Source organism: Petromyzon marinus, chromosome 4, assembly GCF_048934315.1.
Source record: "Petromyzon marinus isolate PM22_M1 ecotype Great Lakes invasive population chromosome 4, UKy_Petmar_22M1.pri1.0, whole genome shotgun sequence".
Taxonomy (NCBI): domain Eukaryota; kingdom Metazoa; phylum Chordata; class Hyperoartia; order Petromyzontiformes; family Petromyzontidae; genus Petromyzon; species Petromyzon marinus.
In genome coordinates this window covers 11,457,627-11,481,464 of record NC_133670.1, presented here as the reverse complement: position 1 = coordinate 11,481,464, position 23,838 = coordinate 11,457,627, and the positions used below count along the sequence as shown (strand labels likewise).

At 46.1% G+C, this 23,838-nt stretch overlaps 1 protein-coding gene and 1 non-coding gene across 2 annotated transcripts; one reads left to right on the top strand and one right to left on the bottom strand.

Moving 5' to 3' along the window:
• The first annotated feature begins 7,835 nt into the window (after window positions 1–7,835).
• On the top strand, window positions 7,836–14,145 carry LOC116938724 (stomatin). Its single transcript, XM_032946252.2, has 7 exons — window positions 7,836–7,992; window positions 9,511–9,614; window positions 10,033–10,105; window positions 10,232–10,314; window positions 10,937–11,140; window positions 12,495–12,629; window positions 13,284–14,145. The coding sequence occupies exons 1-7, from the start codon at window positions 7,947–7,949 to the stop codon at window positions 13,479–13,481; spliced, it is 843 nt and encodes a 280-aa protein (XP_032802143.1). The 5' UTR covers window positions 7,836–7,946; the 3' UTR covers window positions 13,482–14,145.
• Window positions 14,146–22,822: 8,677 nt separating this feature from the next.
• On the bottom strand, window positions 22,823–22,904 carry TRNAS-CGA (transfer RNA serine (anticodon CGA)). The gene has a single exon. It is a non-coding gene; the product is annotated as a tRNA-Ser (tRNA).
• Window positions 22,905–23,838: the final 934 nt, after the last annotated feature.

The following is a 23,838-nucleotide window of genomic DNA, read 5'->3' as shown; positions in this document are numbered from 1 at the left end:
GAAATGGGTGTAGCCCAAGGGTCTTAAAGAAGTGGTCGGGGCTAGTGATGTTAATGTGAGAAATTAGCGTGTAACTGTAAGATAGGAGAGCCACCTCCTCGACTAGGGCACGGAAGTGGCTACGTGAATGTGAGAGATTAGCATGTTAATGTGAAATCGAAGAGTGGCTCTCTTTTCCCCTCTGTACCATCCTACAAAAAAACAACATTTATTTCACCCATGACTAATGTGTAAGAGATTCTCGCAACATTTTTCATATATTATATTTTCAATAACATTGAAAATTGGAAAACGTTTAAAAATTGGAAAACTTTTTACAATTTGAATTTTTTTTTACAAATTTTATAATGTAAAATTCTGAGCAAAAATTGTCCATCTTACCTTCCAGAGTTTTTTTTACATTGCTTGCAGGCAGGGGCGGAGCTAGGATTTTGACTTTGGGGGGGCTGACTTCAATATTCTGAGATATCCAGTGTAAGGTTTCCAATGGGCGCCACAAATGTATAAACACATTTTATTGGATTTGAACGCGGAGTTTATTAATAGGTCGGAGCCGCTGATGTGGCTAATAAGTTCGATAAGTTCGAAAGGCTGCCGCTCAAGCAGCCTGCAGGGCAGCACAAGGTGGCAGCCTGCAGCATTTTGCAGCAGCCGGATATCCGGTTATCCCGATTACCGACTTTCTCAAAATTTTAGGGGGGACTAAGCCCCCCCAGCCCCCCATGTAGCTCCGCCCCTGCTCACAGGTGAAATGAGGTGCCCAGGGTTTGTCTTGATCCCGGACAGGCATGCTGAAATATGCCTTGTAGGCCTCGCACATCTTAGCAGATGATTCCACAGAGTACTTTTCCGCTCTTGTCTTGATAAATTGGCCGCAGACATAGCAAAATGCGTCTGCCAGATGCTTGCAGCCTCTTGATTCCATCTCAGAAAAATGCAGATATGTATCCACTTGGGCAACTGGAACTAAATTGAACTGGCAGGCGTAAGGCCCCTGTATTTATACTATTTATATTACTGGAAAGTTCTAGAATGTTCTAGAAGTTGCTCCAAGTTTACTCAGCACTGAATCTATCTGGAACGTTCTGGAAAATATGTAAATTTCAAAATATCACTGTCCTCGTCACAAAAGCAAAGTTTGTTGGGAATAATAGCCATTTTCTGTACTTTTGAGGAATAAGCACTTAGGAAATAACACTACCCAGGAACAATAAATAATTGTTACACCACTGTTATTAACTCCATCCGCATTTTCTGTATAACCGTCGCAACGATCAAGAGAAATTCGGACGTGTCGTTCAAGATTGACCCTTGCCCCCCTCACCCGCCCCTCGTGAGTCCGCTGTCCCCCCAAGCCACATTGTCTTATCGCAGCCAACCTAACCTGTAATTTGTATTGCACGCCTGGCGTGATAAGCACCGTTGATACACTTTCGGGACACCAGTTTGACCCAACATCATACGTTTTAATACTTCAGTGATGTCACTAGATCACTATTGATACCACTTACACAGCTTTATATTCATGTACAACAACCCGGAACACAGCCCGGGTGTATATCAATCTAAATAGCCTTCCTTCGAAAAAAAAAAGCTCTTATTTGAAGTTCACAATGGTCCTGCAATCAATAAGCTATGGACAGAATTGCCCCGCCACATTAACATTGTATTTTTGTCACTGTGGGTCAAGACCGGCAGCTAAGACTGGGTCTCATTAACTTTTTTAAGATACCGTAATCGCGATTTGTAAGTGCAATTCAACATCTGTTTTCCATGTTGTCACGCGGGGGTGATGAAAGTTAAACTATAACCCCGCTCTGATAACTAACACGATAGGTAACCGTACTGCATTCTAGGTAATCAACCGGGCTGGCCAGATTCAATACAGGAGACGCTTTAATATTTCGGGGGTTACGTTCTTGTAAAGTGGCACGAAAGCGAAAATCGCGATATTCCATACTTAAACCTCACCTAAATAATGCGGTTAGGGACATGCTCAAACATATACACAACATAATTGAAATAACTCTTTATTGCAACCATACTCTGTGGGTGCCTCTTTAAAGCTTTCCAACTCGGAATGAAACATGCACTGCAGAGCTCTATCCATCTGCCTTTCCCGAAAGGGGAGTCATGATAACTTTTGTTAAGATCTATTATATGATCCAATATACGTGAAATGTACTGCAAAGTTGTGTTTGTTGTCGGGACTTACCTTGTGAACAACCGAGTACATGTATGAAAGGAACAACCAAAAACTCGGTGATAAATTAGCAAACCAGCATTACATTTTAATCCTTCCAATGGAGAGGATTTAACATCTCGAGGCATCATCTTGTTATCGAACGCTGGCGTTATTCATCACACTGGCGTTATTCATCATCAGCCATGATCACATTCATTTCTGATGAAGACCTCTCAAAGTGGCTGTCTCACGGTCCTACGAATTAACGATTCATCTAATTGCCACACATGAGCTTACTTCATCACTCTATCCCCTCAGTAGACGTAATATCATGTGTTTTATTCCTTGTGTAATGAGAGAGCGCCACCTAATGGACGACGAGGGGTTGCATAGTGACTGCTGGGTTACTTATATCCAATCAGAAGGAAGAGTTCCATCTGGGCCAAAGGTAACGGGCGGAGCTCGTGGGTATGTACGGGAACCATCTGGAAGGTTCCACGAGGGGCGTGGCTAGAGGCGGAGCATAGCTCCGCCGACAGCAATGTAAGGAGAGGCAGTTAGAGGACTCTTGGTCAGTGTGAGAAGCCTGGAGTCTGGACTGCATCATCGCCTACCTCTTCTCGCCACAGGCTCTGCCAGGGAAGCCCGATCACTTCCCAGCGTGGCGCCAGCCAGCGGCGAGTGTGGAGAGAGAGAGAGAGAGACACGCCGCAACGGTGGACGAGGGAGTGCGCGCGTTACGGCAAGGAGAGAGAGAGCGAAGCCATCCGGAGGGAGAGAGAGCGGAGCTGTGGAGTCATTGTTAAATAAAGACAAGTCAACAGTCGTCATGGAAGTACTTTATTACAACTGGAGTCAGAAGTGGTTCTTTTTGAGACCAGAAAATACAACGGAAAGCGAGAATGTCCAAGCATTTTAAGAACCGATGACGACGACGCAGTGACCCAGCACCTGCCGACCCCGGGATCCGTGGTCCCAGTTACAGGAACCTCGGCTGGTGAAGTCACCGCGTCAGGAATGGACGGCGCAGCGGCGGCATCTTTGTCTCAACAGGCGGACGACGGCTGGAAGCGCGTTGAGGAGCAGCTGGACTCGCTCCGGACGGTGCTTCTCCAGCTGGTGTCGCTTGTTGCGTCGTCTGCGGTGACGGGCGCCCACAGGAAGGGTTACTGAGGGGTGACGAGCAGAGGCTTCGGGATGGAACCTCGGAGGGTCCCCCTGCGGAATTGACGGCCACCATTGCAGGCGTGGGAAAACTGTCCGCCATTACGTACCCTACGGACACCACGCGGCAGGACGCCGCCATCTTGGGCGACGCTGTTGGGGGCAGTTGGAGTCCGCCATTTCTGTGGAGCTGCGTGGTGCGTAGCCAGAGGAGGCTGCTGTTATCGGACGAAACGGAGCTGGACGCAGCCACCGTCTTCCTCAAGTCAAGGAATTCGTCGCTGCGGGCGGCGATTGGAGTGCTTTCACGTGGCGCTTTGAGGCGGCATTCCGTTCCGTGCACTGGTCGGAGGAGGAATCTTTGGTTGCTTTGCCGACCGTTCTAGATGATGATGCGCTGGCGGTATTTCGATCGATTCCTCCGGAAAAATAGATGACGCTGAAAGATGTGTACGCAGAAATGGCAGAGGTCTACGAACCGCCTTCCGATACTCAACAAAAGTTTATGCAGTGTAGGCGGGGGAGTTACAAATCCCCCCTTGCCTAACGCAGTGCTTTAATGGCGCTGGCGGTGGCTGCCTACCCCGATGTCAAGCAAGAACTCCTCGACCCGCTGATTTTGGGAAAAATGTTGGCTTTGGTTCTGCCAGTTTGCGGTCACGTGCTGCTGACGTCCTGATGGGCTTTCCAGATGCCTGAATGCGCACGACAACCTACAACGTTGGACACAGATGGCTGCATGGACAGGGGATCCAGTTTGCGACTGTGAGCCCAAGGGTTGGTCGCTAACTAAGGTCGTCCATGTTCCGGACGATACGCCGGTGGGAAGTGATCTGGCGGCAGCTGTTCCTCGTTGGGATCTATGTCGGGGCCACAACCAACGTCGAAGACGGGCCGACTAAACGTTCTTGTTCTTACCTGTGTTCGGTATTCGCTTGATTACTTGTTGCATTCATTGTTGTTCATACTCTCTTTTTGTGTGTGTTCCCTGCTACTCGTCGACTCCTGCATTGTGTCGCTCGTCATTACTAGTGCTGACTTCGTTCCTTTTGATCATGGGGGGGGGACGACGACGACGACGACGAGGGGTTGCATAGTCACTGCTGGGTTCATTATATCCAATCAGAAGGAAGGGTTCCATCTGGGCCAAAGGTAACGGGCGGAGCTCGTGGGTATGTACGGGAACCATCTGGAAGGTTCCACGAGGGGCGTGGCTAGAGGCGGAGCACAGCTCCGCCGAGAGCAATGTAAGGAGTGGCAGTGTGAGGACTCTTGGTTGGTGTGGGAAGCCTGGAGTCTGGACTGCATCATCGCCTACCTCTTCTCGCCACCGTCCACGTGGCGGGCTCTGCCAGCGAAGCCCGATCTCTTCCCAGCGCGCCGCCAGCCAGCGGCGAGTGTGGAGAGGGAGACGCGCCGTGCGCGCGTTACGGCAAGGAGAGAGAGAGAGCGAAGCCATCCGAAGAGAGAGAGAGCAGAGCTGTGCAGTCATTGTTAAATAAAAGACTCAAGTCAACAGTCATCGTGGAAGTGCTTTATTACACTTGGTTGCAATTCCCGTGTTTGTTCTCTTATTTTTACAGACATTTTCTACCCAAGCACTTTTCTTAAGTCAATATGTGATGTCATTAACGTGCATATATTCTTTAAAAAATCGGTACTTCTGAGGACAAATACATATTTTGTAATTTGAAAGCGAATTTCTTCTAAATAGAAAACTAATTTATTTAGAACTGCTTTTTGTGTTTAGTTTGTCCTTCTCCCATACCTCCGATGAGCACGGTTAACTACGTACAGTGCGAAGAAATCCAACATTGTACATACATACGAATTGGAAATATTTCCTTGTACTGTAATTAAGGAGTTTCGTTCGATTGCACCCAGGTGGGACGGGATAATTGTGAACACGCAATATTGCAACAAAGTTGACTAAGACTGTTCTGACATCATGCTATTTTTTTTTTGGAAGATCTAACGACGAGAGGATTGGGTGCTGCCTGATCCGTGGAAGTACTCTACGGTAGTTCCCATTTTTTTACGGTCATACTTCCCCTAATTACCACGAAATGACTCCAGCACTTCCCGGTGGTTCTTGACTAAAAGCACGTGGCCGATAAAAAGACAAAGATCCCCTGTATAGCCTCAGTAGACTTTGGGGAAAGTGCTGTTACCGCTCCACACACAGGCGTGGTAGCTAGGCAACGTGCTTCCAGCGATGTGTCACGTGTGGCTCCCCAGGGCCACGAGGTTAAATAATCATCATGTTCCCGAGCAACAACCTGTTGTTATCACTCAAAAGTCTGCTCAGGCTACCTAACCCCCCTAAAAAAATCTTTATTATGGATAATATGAATCGTGAAAGTGAACGTGTTAAACTATACGGGGGGGTCTTTGATAGGCCACATGCGGTTCGCGTGGCTTCCGAGGGCCACACGTTAAATAACCAGAATGAGGTCCTGGAGTCACATTATTTTCTAGGAAAACCTGGGTTTAAATATAATTATTTTTTCACGTGTTAATTTAATTTATGTCCATAATTTTTACGTAATACAAAACATATGTAAAACATCCATCCTGCAATTCACCAAAAAATGTACAGCCATTGTCAATCTACTTGGTTATACACGTTGTTTGACTATACTTCACGACGCTGGTCAGTGCGAATTGGTGGAGAGGACCTAGGATCGGTTGATACTTCACTTACCACTGACGTGTGGCAAAGAATGTAACTTAGGATGCCGAGTCATTGGTGCCAACTGCTCCTGCCCTGACTGCTCAGGGAATTTGTATATTTTTTATTTATACGCTTTTATTTAACTCTGTTGTTGTATCCTCAAATCTTGTAACTCAATTTTAACCCACTTCCCAATGTGGTATCGACTGCAAACTTGGTATACTTATGTCATACTGATGACAATACTATGTTCTATCATAAAAATACATATTTTGAAACATTTTTTATGTTATGTTTCGGCTTGGGTGTAATTGTCCACGGTCAACAGACGTTGGCTGTCAATCACCACGGTCCCTTACGTTGTGGCAAGCTTCGGGGCCACTCCCTGGAGTCGTGGAGTACATTTAATTAAAGCGTGTTTTTTTAAAAAGTTTTGTTTAATATTACTAATTTACCATAACAATGTATCAGTGGCATATGGGAAGAAACCACACTGCAGAATCCATATAAAGCACAACACTCCACGCCCGATACAAGAATTCATTTCTGTACTGCTGTCGTCTTCCTGGCCGTCTTTTGCAATCCAAGCTTACGACACCAGGATTTATGAATCACATCACTCAACATTACAACTGCACATAACCTACGCAGCAGAGTCCCAAACTCACAAACATGTTTCACATGACTTACATACTGACCTGGCTATGCTTTTTAAACTGGATTTGTTCAGGGTGTGAATTTGCAATAAGCAAAAATCCATTCGCTGAAATGTCACCATTAGATTATTTCAGGCAAGGCCGCAGCCATGGAGTCAACATTTGGGGGGGACCAAATCTTCCAGGGTGTCTGGGGGTCCCAACCCAGAAAAATATCTAAATTTAAAAATTAATTTCCTGCCTAAAATATTTTTAAAAAGTCACTAACACATGGGATGGACTTTTCATTTATTTTTTTACAATAATGTCTAATAGTGTATTGTATTTACATTGCTCTGTTTTAACTTTTTTACCATTTCTTGTTCAATTGGATGTAACAAATCTATGCATTGATTTATATGAAGACAAGTCCAGATATTGTGGCCAAGGTTTAGCAAATTAATGTTTTTATTTACATTTGCATAGAAATTCTTTTTTTATAGCAATATATTGGGGGGGACATTTTGAGCATATTTGAATATAATGGGGGGGGACACACCCCCCCCCCCCAATATATTATAATTACGGCCTTGATTTCAGGAATATACTCTACAGCACTGTCATCTGGATAACTCAAAATACATTCGCGTTGTGGAATAATACCTTACAGCGTATACATTTTTTAATAGTTTTATTTTACCAGGTAAGGTCCACTCAACTTTATATCGCTCTTTTTCAAAAGCCGACCTGGCCACAATGACAACTCAATGAAGTGGCTTACATGGACATTTCTAGCAGCCGAATACTCTAAATACATTCGATTAGCAGATAATGTTACCATATAAAATATTAAGTAATTCTAACAACCCATCGGACCCACGACCTTCAGTGATTCAAAGAATGCAACCCAATGGACCGGTTGCGACATCTGTGTTAATCTATCTTGCATAACAGGGCACACCTATACTAAAACAAAGTTGACCAGTGCAGGATGGCAAGAAAAAAATCACATTCATTTCAAACAAATGTTATCTTCTTTTCGTGGTGAGCAACGCAATGAAAAACGAGTGATGCATGTCCCAACAGTTGCGCAAGGTGCTTTGTTGACCTGAGAGCTATCTGGGTTGTGAGTCACCAGGCACGAGGTCCCCATGGGTGTGGAAAAAGACGCACGCGTTGATGTCGTCAGAAGACGCGTCGTGTGTATAATCAGTCGCGAACCCTATACTCTACAGAGGACTCTCACGTCTCTCTTAGCCCTGTCTTCGTGTTCTTATTCGGTGCAGAAATGTCGAAGAGGAATCCGGACGACAACCAGTTGTACAGCTCTCCCGGTAGGTTACTAGCACGATACGCGTTGGGAGAAAAAGTGTGTGGCTTTACAACAAAAAAACAACTTGTGGCCGAGCGTTGCCCTATGTGTTCGTTTAGTGTTATAAGGCGATGTTGATCATTAGAGTTGACATCTCACTTTTGCATACAGTGTACGACGTTTACTACTAATGCGTTGTGTAATTTAAATCTAGTATTTTGTATTCTCAAACAGACAAAAAAAGTGGTTGCCTTTGTTGTTCATTGTCATCGTCCGAAACACTTCCTGATACATTTTAGTTGATAACGTTTGGCGTCTTAACAGCAACGGCGATATACATTATAAGTACTCCATTGCCAGTAGCAAGATATAGTAATAGGTTTTTACCCTTTTATCTGGCACCAAAACTGACACCTTTATACAAGGGGATCATGTTTGCAATAACCACAACACAAGCAGTCAAAATGCAAACAAAAAAGAGAACTCTGATAATGATATTCATTACGGCCTTGATTTCATGACATGCATATAATTATCAGAGTTGTCTCTTTTTGTTTGCATTTTGAATGCATGTGTTGTGGTTATTGCAAACATGATCCCCTTGTATAAAGGTGTCAGTTTTGGTGCCAGATAAAAGGGTAAAACACAATTACTATAGCAACGGCGATGGTTATGCATTCGCGTCCATCCGTAAGCGCCTGTGCGGTGAGCGGTGACAGTCGTGGGCTGAATCGTGAGCGCTGCGTCGAGCGAGTGCTGAATGGAAAGCCGCTCTATCTTGAATATCGTGGAATCATCATTGATGCAACTTTTGCGATGCAAGTCGGTGCATGGTAAAATTGGTTTTACATCGGAATCCCACCGCCTAAATTAGTAGGGTCGGTAAATATGCATGGAGTGGCAATGTAAATTGAGTGGTTATAGCTTCAGTTGCCTTTTGTTCATACGTAGATGACAGGTGAGTGTGAAAAGTGTTAGGTATCAGATGAACGTTCGGTGGCCAGGTGTGTCCGTGAGGAGGGCAGATGAACGACGCTCACAACAAAGAGTGGAGCGCCGGGCGGATAAAAAGCAGCAAGTTAACGCAGTAGGGGGCAACATCTTGCAAAATCGTCTCAGTCAACCCATGGCGCCTTGGAGTCTGTTCCCGAGACCTGTCAGCAGAGAACCTTGGACACTTATCGTGGCCTCAAAGTGCACCTAGCCTGTCACAAGCCCGCCGTGGGGACGTCACCGACACTTAGCGACCAATGGTGGTTGTTGCTGTGTTAAGGCACATAGTGACAGGACAAGCTTGTACATTTTAAAGTGTGTGTACACATCGTTTGCGTTCCAACCTTTGGGTGTTATCTCCTCGTGCATATACTGTGCTGGTGTGTTTTCTTACTGCACCTTGCATACATCTGCTCATCTAACTTTGTTAAATGTATAAAAGGGGCTGAACAATTCCCATTTACCTGTCGTCCCGTTCTCTGATAATTGGAAGTGTTATTATTTGTCTGCTCAAGGTTAAAGTGGAGCAATCTGTGTGTATTTTCAGATCCTTCCAGCAGTGGAGTCGGGTGCTGTGGTTACCTGTTAATCGGACTTTCTTACTTTTTGATACTCATCACATTCCCAATAAGCATATGGATGTGTTTCAAGGTAAGCTATTTAAATGACATACAACCCATGGATACAGTGTTTAAGTACCGTATACATTTCATTTAAAACATTGAGCATCGCATGTGAGCTTTCATTTGGCTGCATTTTGTATGAAGCTTGGATTCATCAACTTGTGTAGAGTTTACAGTATAGAATAGGGGGCACAGTCCAAGCGGTTGCATATTAAGACAAACCAGTGGTTCACCTAATCTGTTTATTCAAACTAAGTACAGGACCAGTTTTCATCCAGACGTATGGGGAAGAGGCAGGTTTTAAACATTGTGCAAAAACTTATATTTACAGAAAACATTGCAACACATCTTAACTACTCTTGAATCTTACACGACTACACACATGGTGGCCTTGGAAAAATTACCACGTTCGTGTTTTGTGTTTTTCCTCTTTCTATCTTCATCAGATAGTGCAAGAATATGAAAGAGCCGTCATCTTCACACTAGGACGAATCAAACCAGGAGGTGCTAAAGGCCCAGGTAAATATTTTCATTATGACAGAGCAGAGTTTCTTGTTCTGTAAAGTCACAATTTTTCAGCTTGTTACATTTTCTTTGTCAGTGACATGTAATGGTGTATATTACACCGTATGTGGATGTGCACAGGTCTTTTTTGGATAGTACCTTGCACAGACAACTTCGTGAAGGTGGACATGAGGACAGTAAACTTTGACATCCCTCCTCAAGAGGTAAGGTGGTCTATGTGGACATGTTGTCAATCCACCGCTGGATGAGGGCTTACACCATATGGTTCATGGGGGTTATTTGACCATACTTCAACATGCTGGTCATTTTGGGTTGGTGAAGGCGGGAATCATATATGTGCGAGCATGTAAATACATTACAATGGATTTTGCAGCACTGGCCTGCTGCCCACAATGCAGCTTCACAGTAGCCTATAACACCCCACAGTAGCCTATGATTTGTGATCACGCATCCAGGTACTGTCCAGTATCAGCTGAACTTAGCTTCCAAGATCTCATAAAAGCAGACTATACCAGGTGAATTAGTCCGAGGTGGTGTATAATGTACTTCTATGGATAATACATTACACATAGTTTCATATATAAGTCTTGCCTATAGCAATGGGTTATCCATAATACACAGGTTTGTTTGGGTTATGGGTTACCTAGTGGGTTACCTAGTAGCTTTTAAAAGGCCAAACTCTGATGATGCAACTCGTGTTTAGTAACAAAAAAAATCGTTACAAATATTACCCTTTTTCAACTTTTAATTATTGACCATCTTTGTACCTCAAGTATAAACCATGTATGATTACTCACCCGTGTGCCCGTTTGCACCTCCTCACAGATTCTCACCAAGGACTCTGTGACGGTGAGTGTGGACGGCGTGGTGTACTACCGTGTACAGAACGCCATCCTGTCTGTGGCCAACATCACCAATGCCAACTCGGCCACACAGCTGCTTGCCCAGACAACGCTCCGCAATGTGCTGGGCACCAAGAACCTGGCCGAGATCCTGTCTGACCGGGAGGAGATCGCGCACACCATGCAGGTGGGTGTGCACAGATGCCTGTACAGTACTGTCGTGTTTTGACGAGAAGAAAAAATGTCTTAGGATTCGACGCCTCGCTTGCTCGAACTTGTATGGGCCGGGATGAGTCACCCCCGTTCACGACTCAAACAAAGCGCCGTTCCTCAGTCTGCCTGTAGATCTCGTTCAGTGCACAACCCTTGCTATATTTTTATTTCAATTCATTTAAATGTATTTATGCATTAATTTTAATGTATGTATGCATTTTAGTAATAAGTAGTGTCTAAATTATGTTATACAACCCCCATTAATGTATAATATGCCATATAAAATATTATTTCTTATACTCTGGAACGGATTATTTCCTTTCCTTTTATTTCTTATGGGAAAAATTCGTTTGGTATTCGTCAGTTTCGGTATAAGTCCTCCTACCTTCTGGAACGAATTAACGACGTATACCGAGGTACCACTTTACTTTGTTTACTGTGGAGTAATTTTTTCAACTGCGCAAGCTTTAGGAATGCAAGTGAAGACGTGCAATTTGTAAACTGGAATTAAATTTCATCATCAAAGCTTTTTGGGTGAGATCTCGCAAATATAAATGCATGGTTAACCCACCACCACCCGACACAGCCAATTAGTAAGCTTTGTCACGTAAAACAAATTATTATGAATAATATTGGTCGCGGAAGCCGATGCGTTAAACTGTTATGAAATTGTAACTAAAATAACAATGGGGGTTGTGAGGATGGTACCTTGCCCAAGGTGTCAGCATGCCAAGCTTTCCTCTGCTCCCAAGTGCAGGCGCGGTTTACGGCGATCAGAATGACAATAATACATATTTATGACGTTTGTATAATGCCACCACGGATCGTTTACGATGCTGAAACTTGATTTAAAGCGTATTTTCCAAGACATGACTCCGAACGCATTTGAACAGTCAGTCTGGTTTCCGATGTGCCTTGGTGTGGAGCTTTTGTTACTCTGAAGTGTTTTTGTGATTTTTTTCTCCCATTAATCCTTGTTAAATATGGCTGATAAAAGGGAAAAAATCAGATGGCAAGTGATGTTTTTACTGTTCCTACTGTCTTTGGGAAAGTAGGGTCCGATTTACGACGTTTCAATTTACGACGGTGTTGCCATGAACGCATTGTGTCGTAAAAGCAGGGACCGCCTGTGGCTTAAATTAATTCCACCTCAGCAAACCATTAGTTACTGCTGATACTAACGTTGCATGCCTCTGTCTTAATGTTATATCGTTGTTTGCTCGTCTTAAGAACTGTACATGCTAGTGCCGTTTGGTTCTTCAGTGCTGTTTAGGGCCATATGGTGAAACATTGCGCATTGCCATGCTGTGGTTTCTTTGGTTTTGCAGCTCACACTGGACGAAGCTACAGACAACTGGGGAATCAAGTTGGAGAGAGTGGACATCAAGGACGTAAAGTTGCCCCAGCAGCTCCAGCGGGCCATGGCAGCTGAGGCTGAGGCAACACGAGAGGCTAGAGCCAAGGTTTGTGCGTCTTTGTGAAAATGTTTATTACGATAAAAAAAAAAACAATTATCCTGTGTGCAACAGATGAACAAGAATGTCATCTTGCTTCGCAACGCATGCTGGGTTTCTTGTTATATTTTATTTTAAAGAAACCTTTTTGAAAAGACGACCCTTGCGACTGGTGCATAGCCGATGATCAAATATGCAGTGTATCTTCAGTGAGCCTACAGGATTTGTAAATGTTGCGAATAACCGAGAAGTGGTGGAAGATTTAGCTTTAATTCAGTCTTCCAATGTCTTGGCTTGGCAATGTGAAAATCCTGTTATGTAATCGAGCACCGCCCTACTTGATTTCAGCACTAGCCCTACAGTTAGCAGAAACACACCTTAGTGGTTACAGTGTCTTGCACTTTGGCTGGGTTGCCATGAGTTACAGTCAGCATACTGTGCTTAAATACAAATGATGAAGATTATATTTTATAATCAAGCACCCCAACAAAATAGCAAAATGAAAAAAAACAGCATGTAATAAGTAAATACTTTATGATGCTGAAAAAATGTAAGTGTACATTTTGATTACTGAGTCCTCATCCCAACATGCATACATTGTTTGCATTTTCATCAGAGCTAAAGCTTCTGTGTGGTAACCCACCCCGATGCCACTCGCTGCAGGTGATTTCAGCGGAGGGAGAGATGAACGCATCGCGGGCACTCAAGGAGGCGGCCCAGGTAATGGGGGAGGCCCCAGCAGCCATGCAGCTCCGCTACCTGCAGACCCTCAATACCATTGCTGCCGAGAGGAACTCCACCATCATATTCCCACTGCCCATGGACCTGCTGCAGGGCATGGGGGCATCATGGAAGAAATGAGCCTTGCATCGAGGTCCCAGGGAGTGACACCTTGAGCATTATTGTCAACCCTACCAATTTGAGTAGTAGGCTTCCGAGTTTTAATATCTTGCTACTGCATACCGATGGTCAAAATTGATCATATCCATCCTGAAACATTTTTTTTTTACAAATCTCTGCTTTGAAAATCGATTGGCATCCAGTAAAACGGTTTAAGAATGTAAACCTTCCACTTAATTTGGTAGGGCTGGCAAGTATGCCCCGAGGTCGTAATCAGCATTCAACAAATTAAGTGGCTGTGTGTTGACTTGGAGTCAACGTTACAATGCATTGATTCATAAATAAATATTGATTCTTACGCTATAATACGTATGTCGATTAATAACTATTTTTGTGTGTACATTTTTAATTAAACGCATGTGAACCCTGAAGCTGCTAGAAGTAGTTCCATTGACAATGTTAAATACATATTTTGTTGAGTTGTGATAAATTACATTCCTAATGCTTATTGTTGGGGTTATGTTGGTACAGGAAGGTGTGTGTAATTTTTATATAAAAGTAACAATATCATACTAATACAGACACTTCGAATTTTACGTTTTGTTTTGTAACAAAGTTTATCTGTCAGCATATATTACATCTATATTATACATAGTTTTTTTCTGATTAAATATAAACAATGAAACTGCTGAGTCGTTGTTAGACTTTTTAGGTGAAACTAGCTGAGATGGAAAGGACAACGCTGCTGGATGACTAGTGTAATGTGCTAAGTTCCAGAGTCCCGCCACTGGCCCAGAGTCCCACCACTGACCCAGAGTCCCACCACTGGCCCACAGTCCCACCAGTGGCCCAGAGTCCCACCACTGGCCCAGAGTCCCGCCACTGGCCCAGAGTCCCACCACTGGCCCACAGTCCCACCACTGGCCCAGAGTCCCACCACTGGCCCAGAGTCCCACCACTGACCCAGAGTCCCACCACTGGTCCAGAGTCCCACCACTGGCCCACAGTCCCACCACTGTCCCAGAGTCCCACCACTGTTCCAGAGTCCCACCACTGGTCCAGAGTCCCACCACTGGCCCAGAGTCCCACCACTGGCCCGCACAGCGTCCCGGCCCTTACAAGGACAGCGGAGCGAGGGGGTCCAGGGTCCTAAGCTGGCTGCTGGTCTTGATTCTTCGGCTGCGACTGGTCCCGAGCTTCTCGGGAGGTCCCCTTTTATGCCCCTTACCCATCGAGGGGCGAGGGCTGCGTGGGATCCCAGATCCCCCGCAGCCCCCACCCCTCCTACGCCGAGGGGCGGGGCTGCGTGGGATCCTGGGACACCCCGCAGCCCCCTCCCACTGGGAGGGCAACGCGGCGACTCCCCTGCCGGTACAAGGTGCCGCCCGCAGATGGGCCCCGTCCACCACTGCCGGTGAGTGCGGCCCATCTACGGCACTACACATCATCCACATGATACGATTACGCAGCATTACCCATCTATGGCATGCTTTTACTGTGGTAAACATGCTCTTTATTTTTCATCTGCACAAATTCACATGATGGAAATATACATAAATCTCGCCATATTAAATTGGTGAGTGCATCCATAAATTCAAATTTACGGTTTAATAAAAAACAATACACGGTTACAGTAAGCTTCAAAACATAGTGCATTGTACATTCGTGTATATATTGCTTTTTAACATTGTTATAACTAGTCTGCATGACACTTTAGCTGAGACGAGGTGATAGTGAAGAGCATTACAGTATACAGTATATTCTTGGTTCTTTCGGTAAAGTCACGTAGAAGGGATAATAAAATAATAAATATATCTTTTTTTGTTTCCCTTCTACGTGACTTTACCGAAAGAACCAAGAATATGAATCCCTCCAGTCACGAAAGCTTTAAATCAAAAGTATACAGTATAGTCTGAAATGTCGTGGCACCAAAATATATAGTGAAAATTAATTCCATGTTTTGTAAAACCAAGTTTTTAACATTAATGTATGACTGCTGTGCATGAGACTTAAGTGCACTTTAAGCTTTGTAGTCATTTAACCGTTACGAACTTACTTCAACACGGGATTTTCCAGCCCTAACCGCTATGTGAAAGTACTGTAAGGGTATTGTAACCATAATGATAATATTTGTCAACACACATTGGGCATGGCTCATGGAGCCCGCCAATGGGATGGCATGTGAACCGCACTGTATGGGGGTGCTTATGCCAATTATGAATATCAAGATGTATTTTGAACGTTCGCACCGCACATAGCCAACCGTGGTAATCGGAGGTGCAAGATGACTGAAGCCAACACACTATGCACATGTGAAAAGGCTCACTGTTAGTAAATATAAATGACCCTGGTCAGGACATATAGCTAGAAAGGATGGCCGATGGCTAAACTGTTGACAAAATGACAACTAAAAATAGAGAGCCACTGTAGAGGTCCTGTCCTGGAGGGAGACATTGTGATATCAAAGGACCATGGAGGATGGCGACAGCGTGAGATGGCCTTCATTCAACAGTACATTGACCATGGCTGTTCATGATGAGCATGTCGATGTGCTTGTGTCGACATATACAACTGCATGTGAAAAGGCTGATCAAGACTGGAGGTGACAAGACGAAAAAGCGCACTTAACCACAATTAGAAAATGTTTCAATGCAAACAGGTTTTAAGTAAGCAGCTATCTAATAAATGCAAATATAGTAAATATCTGGCCATTCACCAGATTTGACTCGAGCAAGGGTGACGAATGAGATGCTGTATGTCTAAACTAGTCAAAGTATCATAAACGACTTCCACGACGATCATTGATAGAATTCCTGCACAGCTCACAACCGCTCTCAACCGTATGTTTCCCTTCTCTCTACGGCCGGGGATGAGCCGTTCTCTCTGTTTTCCGCGGCTGAGGTTCGCCTCTCACTCCCCAATCCCTCCGCTGGCTGGCGGCGTGCCGGGAGGAGACGCTTCTGCAGCGACGCAGTCCGGACTCTAGGCTTCACACACCGACCTCGAGTCCTCCCCTGCCTCTGCTGATAGTCCTCTCGGCGGAGCAAGCTCCGCCTCTAGCCACGCCCCCTCGTGAAACCTTCCCGATGGTTCCCGCACGTTCCCCTTTGACTCCGCCCATTACCCTTGGCCCAGATATATCCCCGCTTGGGATTGGATACCCGTTACCCGGTGGTGGCCATGCGGTTACCCCTTGCCACCCAATAGATGGTGCTCTCTCATTACAAAAGGATTGCGTGTACTGAATTCAGCTGACGTTAATGCATACCCAGAAGGCCATTGGGTAGATGGGTTGTGTACTTAAATGTTTTAATGTAGAGATATAGATATATGAATAAAACATTATTTGCTTATCGATTTTGTTATTTATATACTCTACAACGATCCTAATGATTACTTTGTGAAATATAAAATAGAGATTTGCAAAATGCCATACTCAGTCCACTGACAACAAACCCTGTATAGGGCACGGGGGAGCTAGTGAATTAATTAGGTGTTTTTGTATTCTTATTGTGGACGCGACTCCACCCCAAACAACTATCGTGCCACTGTCCATACCCGATGTCAGGATAATTCCTTTTTGGATATCCTTGTGAACCAACAGTGCATTTTACTCCTTATGGCTAGCCATCGAACAAAGACGGTCACTGCATCGCGCACTTTCAGATGCGCTTCTTCGACCTTCTGTAACGCTCTTCCGATAATAGAAAGTCACAGGAGCTATGCACTTTTAAATCTAGATTGAAAACTCATTTCTCGAGAACTGCTTTTTGTTTCGTTTTTTGTCCTTACCCCGCACCCGCGATTAGCAAAGGTTGGCTACGTATGGTGCGAAAAAAGTTCAACATAAATACACCACCTCCATCTTCACGCTGTACACCATGTGATCCTCCAAGAGTCCCTGTAGTCTCTCCTATTCTGCTTCTCACAAGTCCACATTGGCTCCACGTGGCACTGGTGTCATATGGCTGTCACCACCTGATATCCTTGTCACATGTTTTTTCCAAATGATGCCATCATCAACTTTTCTTTTCAGCTTGGCTCCTACATCAATTATGAAAAGGCAAATTATAGTCTATTATTGTGTACAAAATATGTTCAGGAGCTAAATGCCAAAGCGGAGGTCTGATAGCCCCACGAGAGGGCCCCAGGAGAGAGTGTGGTGCCACGACAACGAAGCCGCTCCGTGAGAGCCGTGCCTGCAACGGGGGTGCTGCGACAGAGAAGCCACCAGGCTGCCGTCACAGCGCTTCCCCCGCCACCCCCCACATAAACACACACACACACTCACGTAGGGCCTCGTGTGGAGGGGGCACCTGCCCTGAGTTTTTACCCGAGAGACCCCCTCGTGGGGGTTCTCCACGGTTTCTCAGGGCCAGGGAATTGGCAGCCCCCCCCCCCCCCCAGGCCGAATGACACTACGGCGCCGTGGCTTAACTTAGAATTAAATGACCACGGCGAACTCACTGAGAACCGCAGTGAGGAAATGCCCAAGACACACACAGACCAGCAGACAGGTGGGGAGCGGGGCAGCGCGGGTTAAACGTCTCTACCCGTGATGCACCGCGGGTTAGTGCCTCTACCCATGATGCACCACGGATTAACGTCTCTACCCGTGATGCACCGCGGTTTAACGGCTATGATGCGGCACCGGCTCGCTTATTAAGTTGGCAGTACACTTGGTTAAAGAATGGGGGGCGGGGCGTCGGAGAGGGGGGATGACCTGATTGACCAAGACTGTTAGCTTTGATGTAAGAGGATAAAAGGGGGCCAGTAAGGAGAAGGGGTCTTTTGATTCTCTTTGTGCTGGGAGTCAACTGGAGAGGGTGATCGAGGAGTAGCTCCCTGCCTCTTGAACGTCCGCGTGGCGAGTCAGAGGGCAGCCGAGTCCAGTCTTCCCAGCCAAAGCCACGTGCAAGCCTCGCCTATCCGCGGCTCCCTACCCCTCGAAGTTGGAGTGTAAGTATAGAGAGAAGAGGTAAGTCTGAGGATAAAACCCCGTAGAAGGGGAGTAGGGAGAGACTAGGCAAATTGAGCCCTACACAGTAGAGAGATAGGTTAGATCTGTCCTGCTGGTCTACACTGACACGGGTAGATTAACTCTAATTAAATAGAGAATAAAGTACCAGTAGACACTAATCCGTGTCGTGTGGTTTCTGTGTTTGCGCACGGGTGTGTAATTTCACCCACGTGTGCGCGCTTCCCGCGCATGTTAACTTGTGAGCCTGTGGGTCGTGTGGTGTCTTGTTTTTTACGCACGAGTGTGTACTTTGCCCGCGAGTGTGAGCTCGTCCCGTTGGGTTGCGAGCCCGCGCGCTGTGGTTTCTTTGTTTGCGCACGGGTGTGCCATTCTACTACCCACGTGTGGGTGCTAGCCGCGACACGTTAACCCGTGAGCCCGTGCGCTGTGGTTTCTGTGTTTACGCACGGGTGTGTAATTTCACCCACGTGTGCGCGCTTGCCGCGGCACGTTAACCCGTGAGCCTGCGTAGTTCGCTGTGATTATAAAGTGGGTAGTATCGACATTTGAATCATGCTTATGCGAGGAGCAGGGGAGAGCGGGGGGGGTACAGGAGAACGAGGAATCGAGGGGCAGCAGCCCTAATCATTTGCCAGCAGGGTAGAGCGGTGGGTCACAGGAGAACGGGGAGGTGGGGGGCAGCCTCCTTAACAAGAGCCCATATAGTGTTCATATTCGTCCGTTGAAGGAGCGAAGGCCGCATTACTTTACCACATGATGGAGACGGTAGTGTTCTTGTAGCTCACCTGTTACGTGTTGTCGTGTTACCTTGAATACGGGTAATATGTACCCTTTAGGCGAAATGGACGTCGTTATTTCTAAATCAGATATCATAACTAAAACAATGATAGCTGGATACACCAGCTATCATCTGTGCTATTAACACGACCTTATGTATTGTATCGTACCTTATGTACTGTGCATGAAAACGCGTTTGTCAATCCACTGCTGGATGAGGGCCTCCCCATGCCGTGCGAGTCATGGGGGTTATTTGACCACACTTAACCATGTTTGAAAGCTGTGATGTGAAGGCAAGGTGAATAGATTTGGGAGCGTAGAAATACCTGTAAAGTAAACAATGTACTGCATTTTTCTAAGCTGTCCTTGCTGACATTATAGCACTAACCTGACGAGTTTTGCTACATTCCGGGTGGTTGAGCAATATTTCTAAGTTACCTTATACTGTAAGTTTAAGCAAAATGCGGACCGCGATGCACGCCTCCCGGAATTGCTGATAGTTTGTTGGGTGCTTAACAAAAGCTCAATGTTTTGACTAATTTTTTTTCGGGTGTTATTCTAAACATACGGTGTTATTTCCAGGTCAACACTATTTATCCGTTCGGAATGGGTTTCTCTCACAATGTCAACGCGTTATTGGTCGAGGTCGGCTGCTCTCCAGGCAGGCATGGGAGCGACTGGGCCCTCGTCGCGATACGGTCAGAGCCAGGGGTCACCAAACTTGTTTTCACAGTGGGCCGGATAACTGAAAGAATGACGAGCGCGGGCCGCATAATAAATACATAATCTTGGGGGGGGGGGGGGGGGCGGGAAAGATGCGTGTTTGTGTGTGTTGCCATGGAAACCATGGTAACGTGTTGCCATGACGTTGCCATGGAAACCATGGTAACGTGTTGCCAGGACGTCGCCATGGAAACCATGGTAACGTGTTGCCAGGACGTCGCCATGGAAACCATGGTAACGTGTTGCCGGGACGTCGCCATGGAAAACCATGGTAACGTGTTGCCGGGACGTCGCCATGGAAAACATGGTAACGTCAGAGCGTAGGCGGAGCTACCACGAGCCGGGGAAGGACTTGGGATGGCGCGAAATAAGCAAACATTACAATTGACAAGAAAATCTAGATACAATAATTTAAAATTTAAATTAGTTAATTTAAGGAACATAGCAGTCAGGAGGTCTCCGCACGCGTGAAGATCTCCTAGTATTCTAAACATAATATTTATATGTAAATTGTATCACGTCTCGTGTTCCATACGTCTTATCAACCAAATTCAAGTACCGTCGGTGGGCCTGATGGACTGACGTCGCGGGCCGGGTGCGGCCCGCGGGCCGTAGTTTGGTGACCCCTGGGTCAGAACAATGTGCATGTTTACTCTGAGTGCGTCCCGAGCGTAGCACACCGAGCGCAGAGAAAAGTCTAAACGAAGATTATTTCGGTTGTTTACACGTCTTTCGTGGCACAAATCTGGCACTCATAGCGCAATCGTCGCGTTAACACTCACCGTGCAAATTCACCGACGAACAAGACAAATGAATGCGTTAATTGTCCTTGAGGACGGCCTCCCTTATTGAGAGCCTCAACAATGCCTTTTTTGGGGATGATCCTGGATTTGACGGATTTCAAATTGTATTATTTTCCAAACAGACAGATCAGACACATTTGCTGTCTACTGGCCACCTCCTCACGCTGCAGCTTGAAATTCGTATGCACATATTGAGTGATGTTTGCGTGATCCACCAATCCTCACTCAGAAGTGCCAGATTACCAGACTGTGATCCTATTAGTGCCCTATTGTAAAGCTGTTTTTGTCATCTCTCTCAAGTACCAGTATGGTGTAGGCAGCATTCATAAATTCCGTTCCAACTGCTGTAGCTCCGGGCTCTTTCCTCGTCCAGCTGAAGGTAATTTTGTGCGAGTATGTGCACCGAAGTCTGGTGCCAAACCCATTCTCAGGACGTTCGCTCTGACTTCTCCATAGTTACTATGACGCAATTGTCTCAACCACCTCACTGTACAATTATAGTTGTTGTTCTACATCATTATAAGCCATATGAAGAAGACGACTTAAGCGTTGTCAAGAGCCTACAGATATTTAATGATTCACCCCATCCAAGTGAGCCTTATTTTCAAGGATATGCTCTTTGGAGAGCGTTGTGTTCCTTCCACATAATTTACTTTTTCTACACCTACAATGTTCCCATTTTTGAAATGCCTCGTGGTCGATGTCTTAATGTATATGCTCAGTGGCGTAACTACATTATTAAGTTCAGGGAGTGCGGCAATCGGTTAGGTGGGACCCCAATATCTGCTATGTCTCGCACGCTCGCACCTAGCCCAACACTGTTTAAAAAACCCATATCTCATGGTGGTTGTCATGGGGGCCCCAACTCGGTAGCTTTGGCCACCAGAGAGGCCAAGGCACCCCCTGTCGCCACGCTAATTACGGTACAGTATATGCTTGTTTGTTTTGTTTTGTCCACAGGGTATTGAGTTGGAGCAATGCAATCACCTGTAAACTGGTATAGTGAAATGTTCTACAGTGGATCTAAATAACGGGGTGGAGCGGCAGCGTAGTGGATAGTACACTGCCGCTGTACCTGGTTTCAATTCCTGCGTAAAACTTGCAGTCGCAGATATACGGACTAGCTTTGGGCCTCCCCTAGGTCAACTCAGCCTTACATATGGGTATCTGGTGCCATTTTTAAACACCCGCACTGGGGCGACAAAGACATTTCAGGATGTTATTGGCCACAACACGACCCTCATTGCCAATAGAGGCTCTGCATTTAACATAATACTGTACCTGTTAATAAGTTAATAAGGCATGGTGGGAAAGAGCAGCAAGCACAACAGGTTTACCTGAGGGTTAGACATGCTAACATTCAAATCGGATTTCATGTTGCTAGGCTGCATAGTTGTTTAAACAGACTCGGGTTCAATGTGCTTTATTTATCATGGGTCATGGGCCACTGGCATGGTTGGTGTGGTTGACTGACACAAGTCTCCTGCCTCCGCGGGGTCAATGTGCTTGACTATGGATCAACCTCGGGTTCGTGTGGTTGACTCCCAATGGGTCAACCCTGGATCAGTGTGGTTGACACGTAATGGTTCATCCTAGGGTTGGTGCGGTTGACTTCCAATGGGTCAAACCTAGCTCAGTGTAGTTGACTCCAATGGGTGAGCCCTGCTTTAGTGTGCTTGGGTCACACAGTGGCACACGTGGAAGGTCAGGAGACTCTCACGGGTGCCCATTGGGGTGGGGGAAGGGGGTTCGTGCCAGTGGGGTTGGCCTCACAGCGCCCTCTGCCGGCCCAGCGTCCTAGGGCCCCGGCAGAGACCCCCCTCCCCACAATCCCCGAGCCGGGGCTTTCTGGGACGACGAAACCTTCCTACATTTCTGAAACTAACACCGCGCCTTTGAGGGCGGGTGGGGGGGGGGAAAAAACCCCACCGAGATAAGGCAGCCAAGTTGAATTTGTTCAGTCGGGGGAAAGAAAGTCAACTTGTGAAGACAACATCGAAAAGAGTAAACCGCGTAGGAAAATAAATCTGTTCACATATAGTCGACGTGACAATAAAAAAATAAAAAGTTACTGCGATCGTCATGGACAGGATTTGAACCTGTGCGGGGAGACCCCATTGGATTTCGAGTCCAACGCCTTAACCACTCGGCCACCATGACGCACGCAGTCAACGGCGGTGGAGGCTTCTTTTGAGCGCGGCCACCTACGGCTGCGTTGTCACGAGAAGGAAATAATTCGTTTTGGTGGCGGTGGTGGTGCTGCTGATGGTGGTGGTGATGCTGCTGCTGCGTTTAAGAATCCCGGCACAAGCACACGCAACAATTGCAAACCCCACACAACACTGTGGCCTCAAAAGGCAAAGAGACAACGTGTGTAAGCGGCGCTGTTTCCTGCTCGCAGGGAATTGTCTGGGGGGCTCTTTCCGCCTTTTGTTGAGCTACTCCGCTGCTGGATGGCGTGCTCAGAAATTCTGACGGGGCGACCTTCCCCTCTTGCCCAGCTCCACTCTTGGGGGGGGGGGGGGGCTGTGGCAGTCGTGACTTGTAAGGGGGGGGGGCTCTCCTCCGTCCTCGAGTGACTACAGCAGTCGCCGAATTAATCTCCGCGTTTGCAATCATTCGCTTCAATTTTATACAGTGGCCTTTTCACGTTCATAATGTTATTGAGGGTTAGAATGTTAGATCGTAGTGTTAGGTGCGTCATTGTTTACCTGTAACCGTTCACCACCCGACAGAGTCAAATCAAGTTGTCTCGCGAGTTTCGTTCACCCAAAATAAACTGATTATGAATAACAAATTAGCCTCGTTTTAGAGAATATAAATAAACATTGGCTTCGACGCAGATGCCCACGTTGGCCAAGTACTGTATCGGTGTTTTCATTTGTAGTTGGTGTGTAATGAGACGGGTTTGAAATAACTGAACCCGTCTTATTACAGCCTGGGTCACCCATCCGTGGACCAAACAAAATCTAATTTGACGTGTCATGGATCACGCCAATCTCTCGAACCTCCATCAATCCGACTCATTTTGACCTTGTTAGGGACCCCCTTCCATGCACTCCTTTTGATTCAATTGAGGAGCCCCCCCATATCC

Bases quoted from the DNA above. Each gene is read 5' to 3' on its own strand.
- LOC116938724 (XM_032946252.2), top strand. From the start codon at position 7,947: ATGTCGAAGAGGAATCCGGACGACAACCAGTTGTACAGCTCTCCCG. The intron at 7,993-9,510 runs GTAGGTTACTAG...GTGTATTTTCAG, and splicing joins CCAGTTGTACAGCTCTCCCG to ATCCTTCCAGCAGTGGAGTC. The intron at 12,630-13,283 runs GTTTGTGCGTCT...CACTCGCTGCAG, and splicing joins CACGAGAGGCTAGAGCCAAG to GTGATTTCAGCGGAGGGAGA.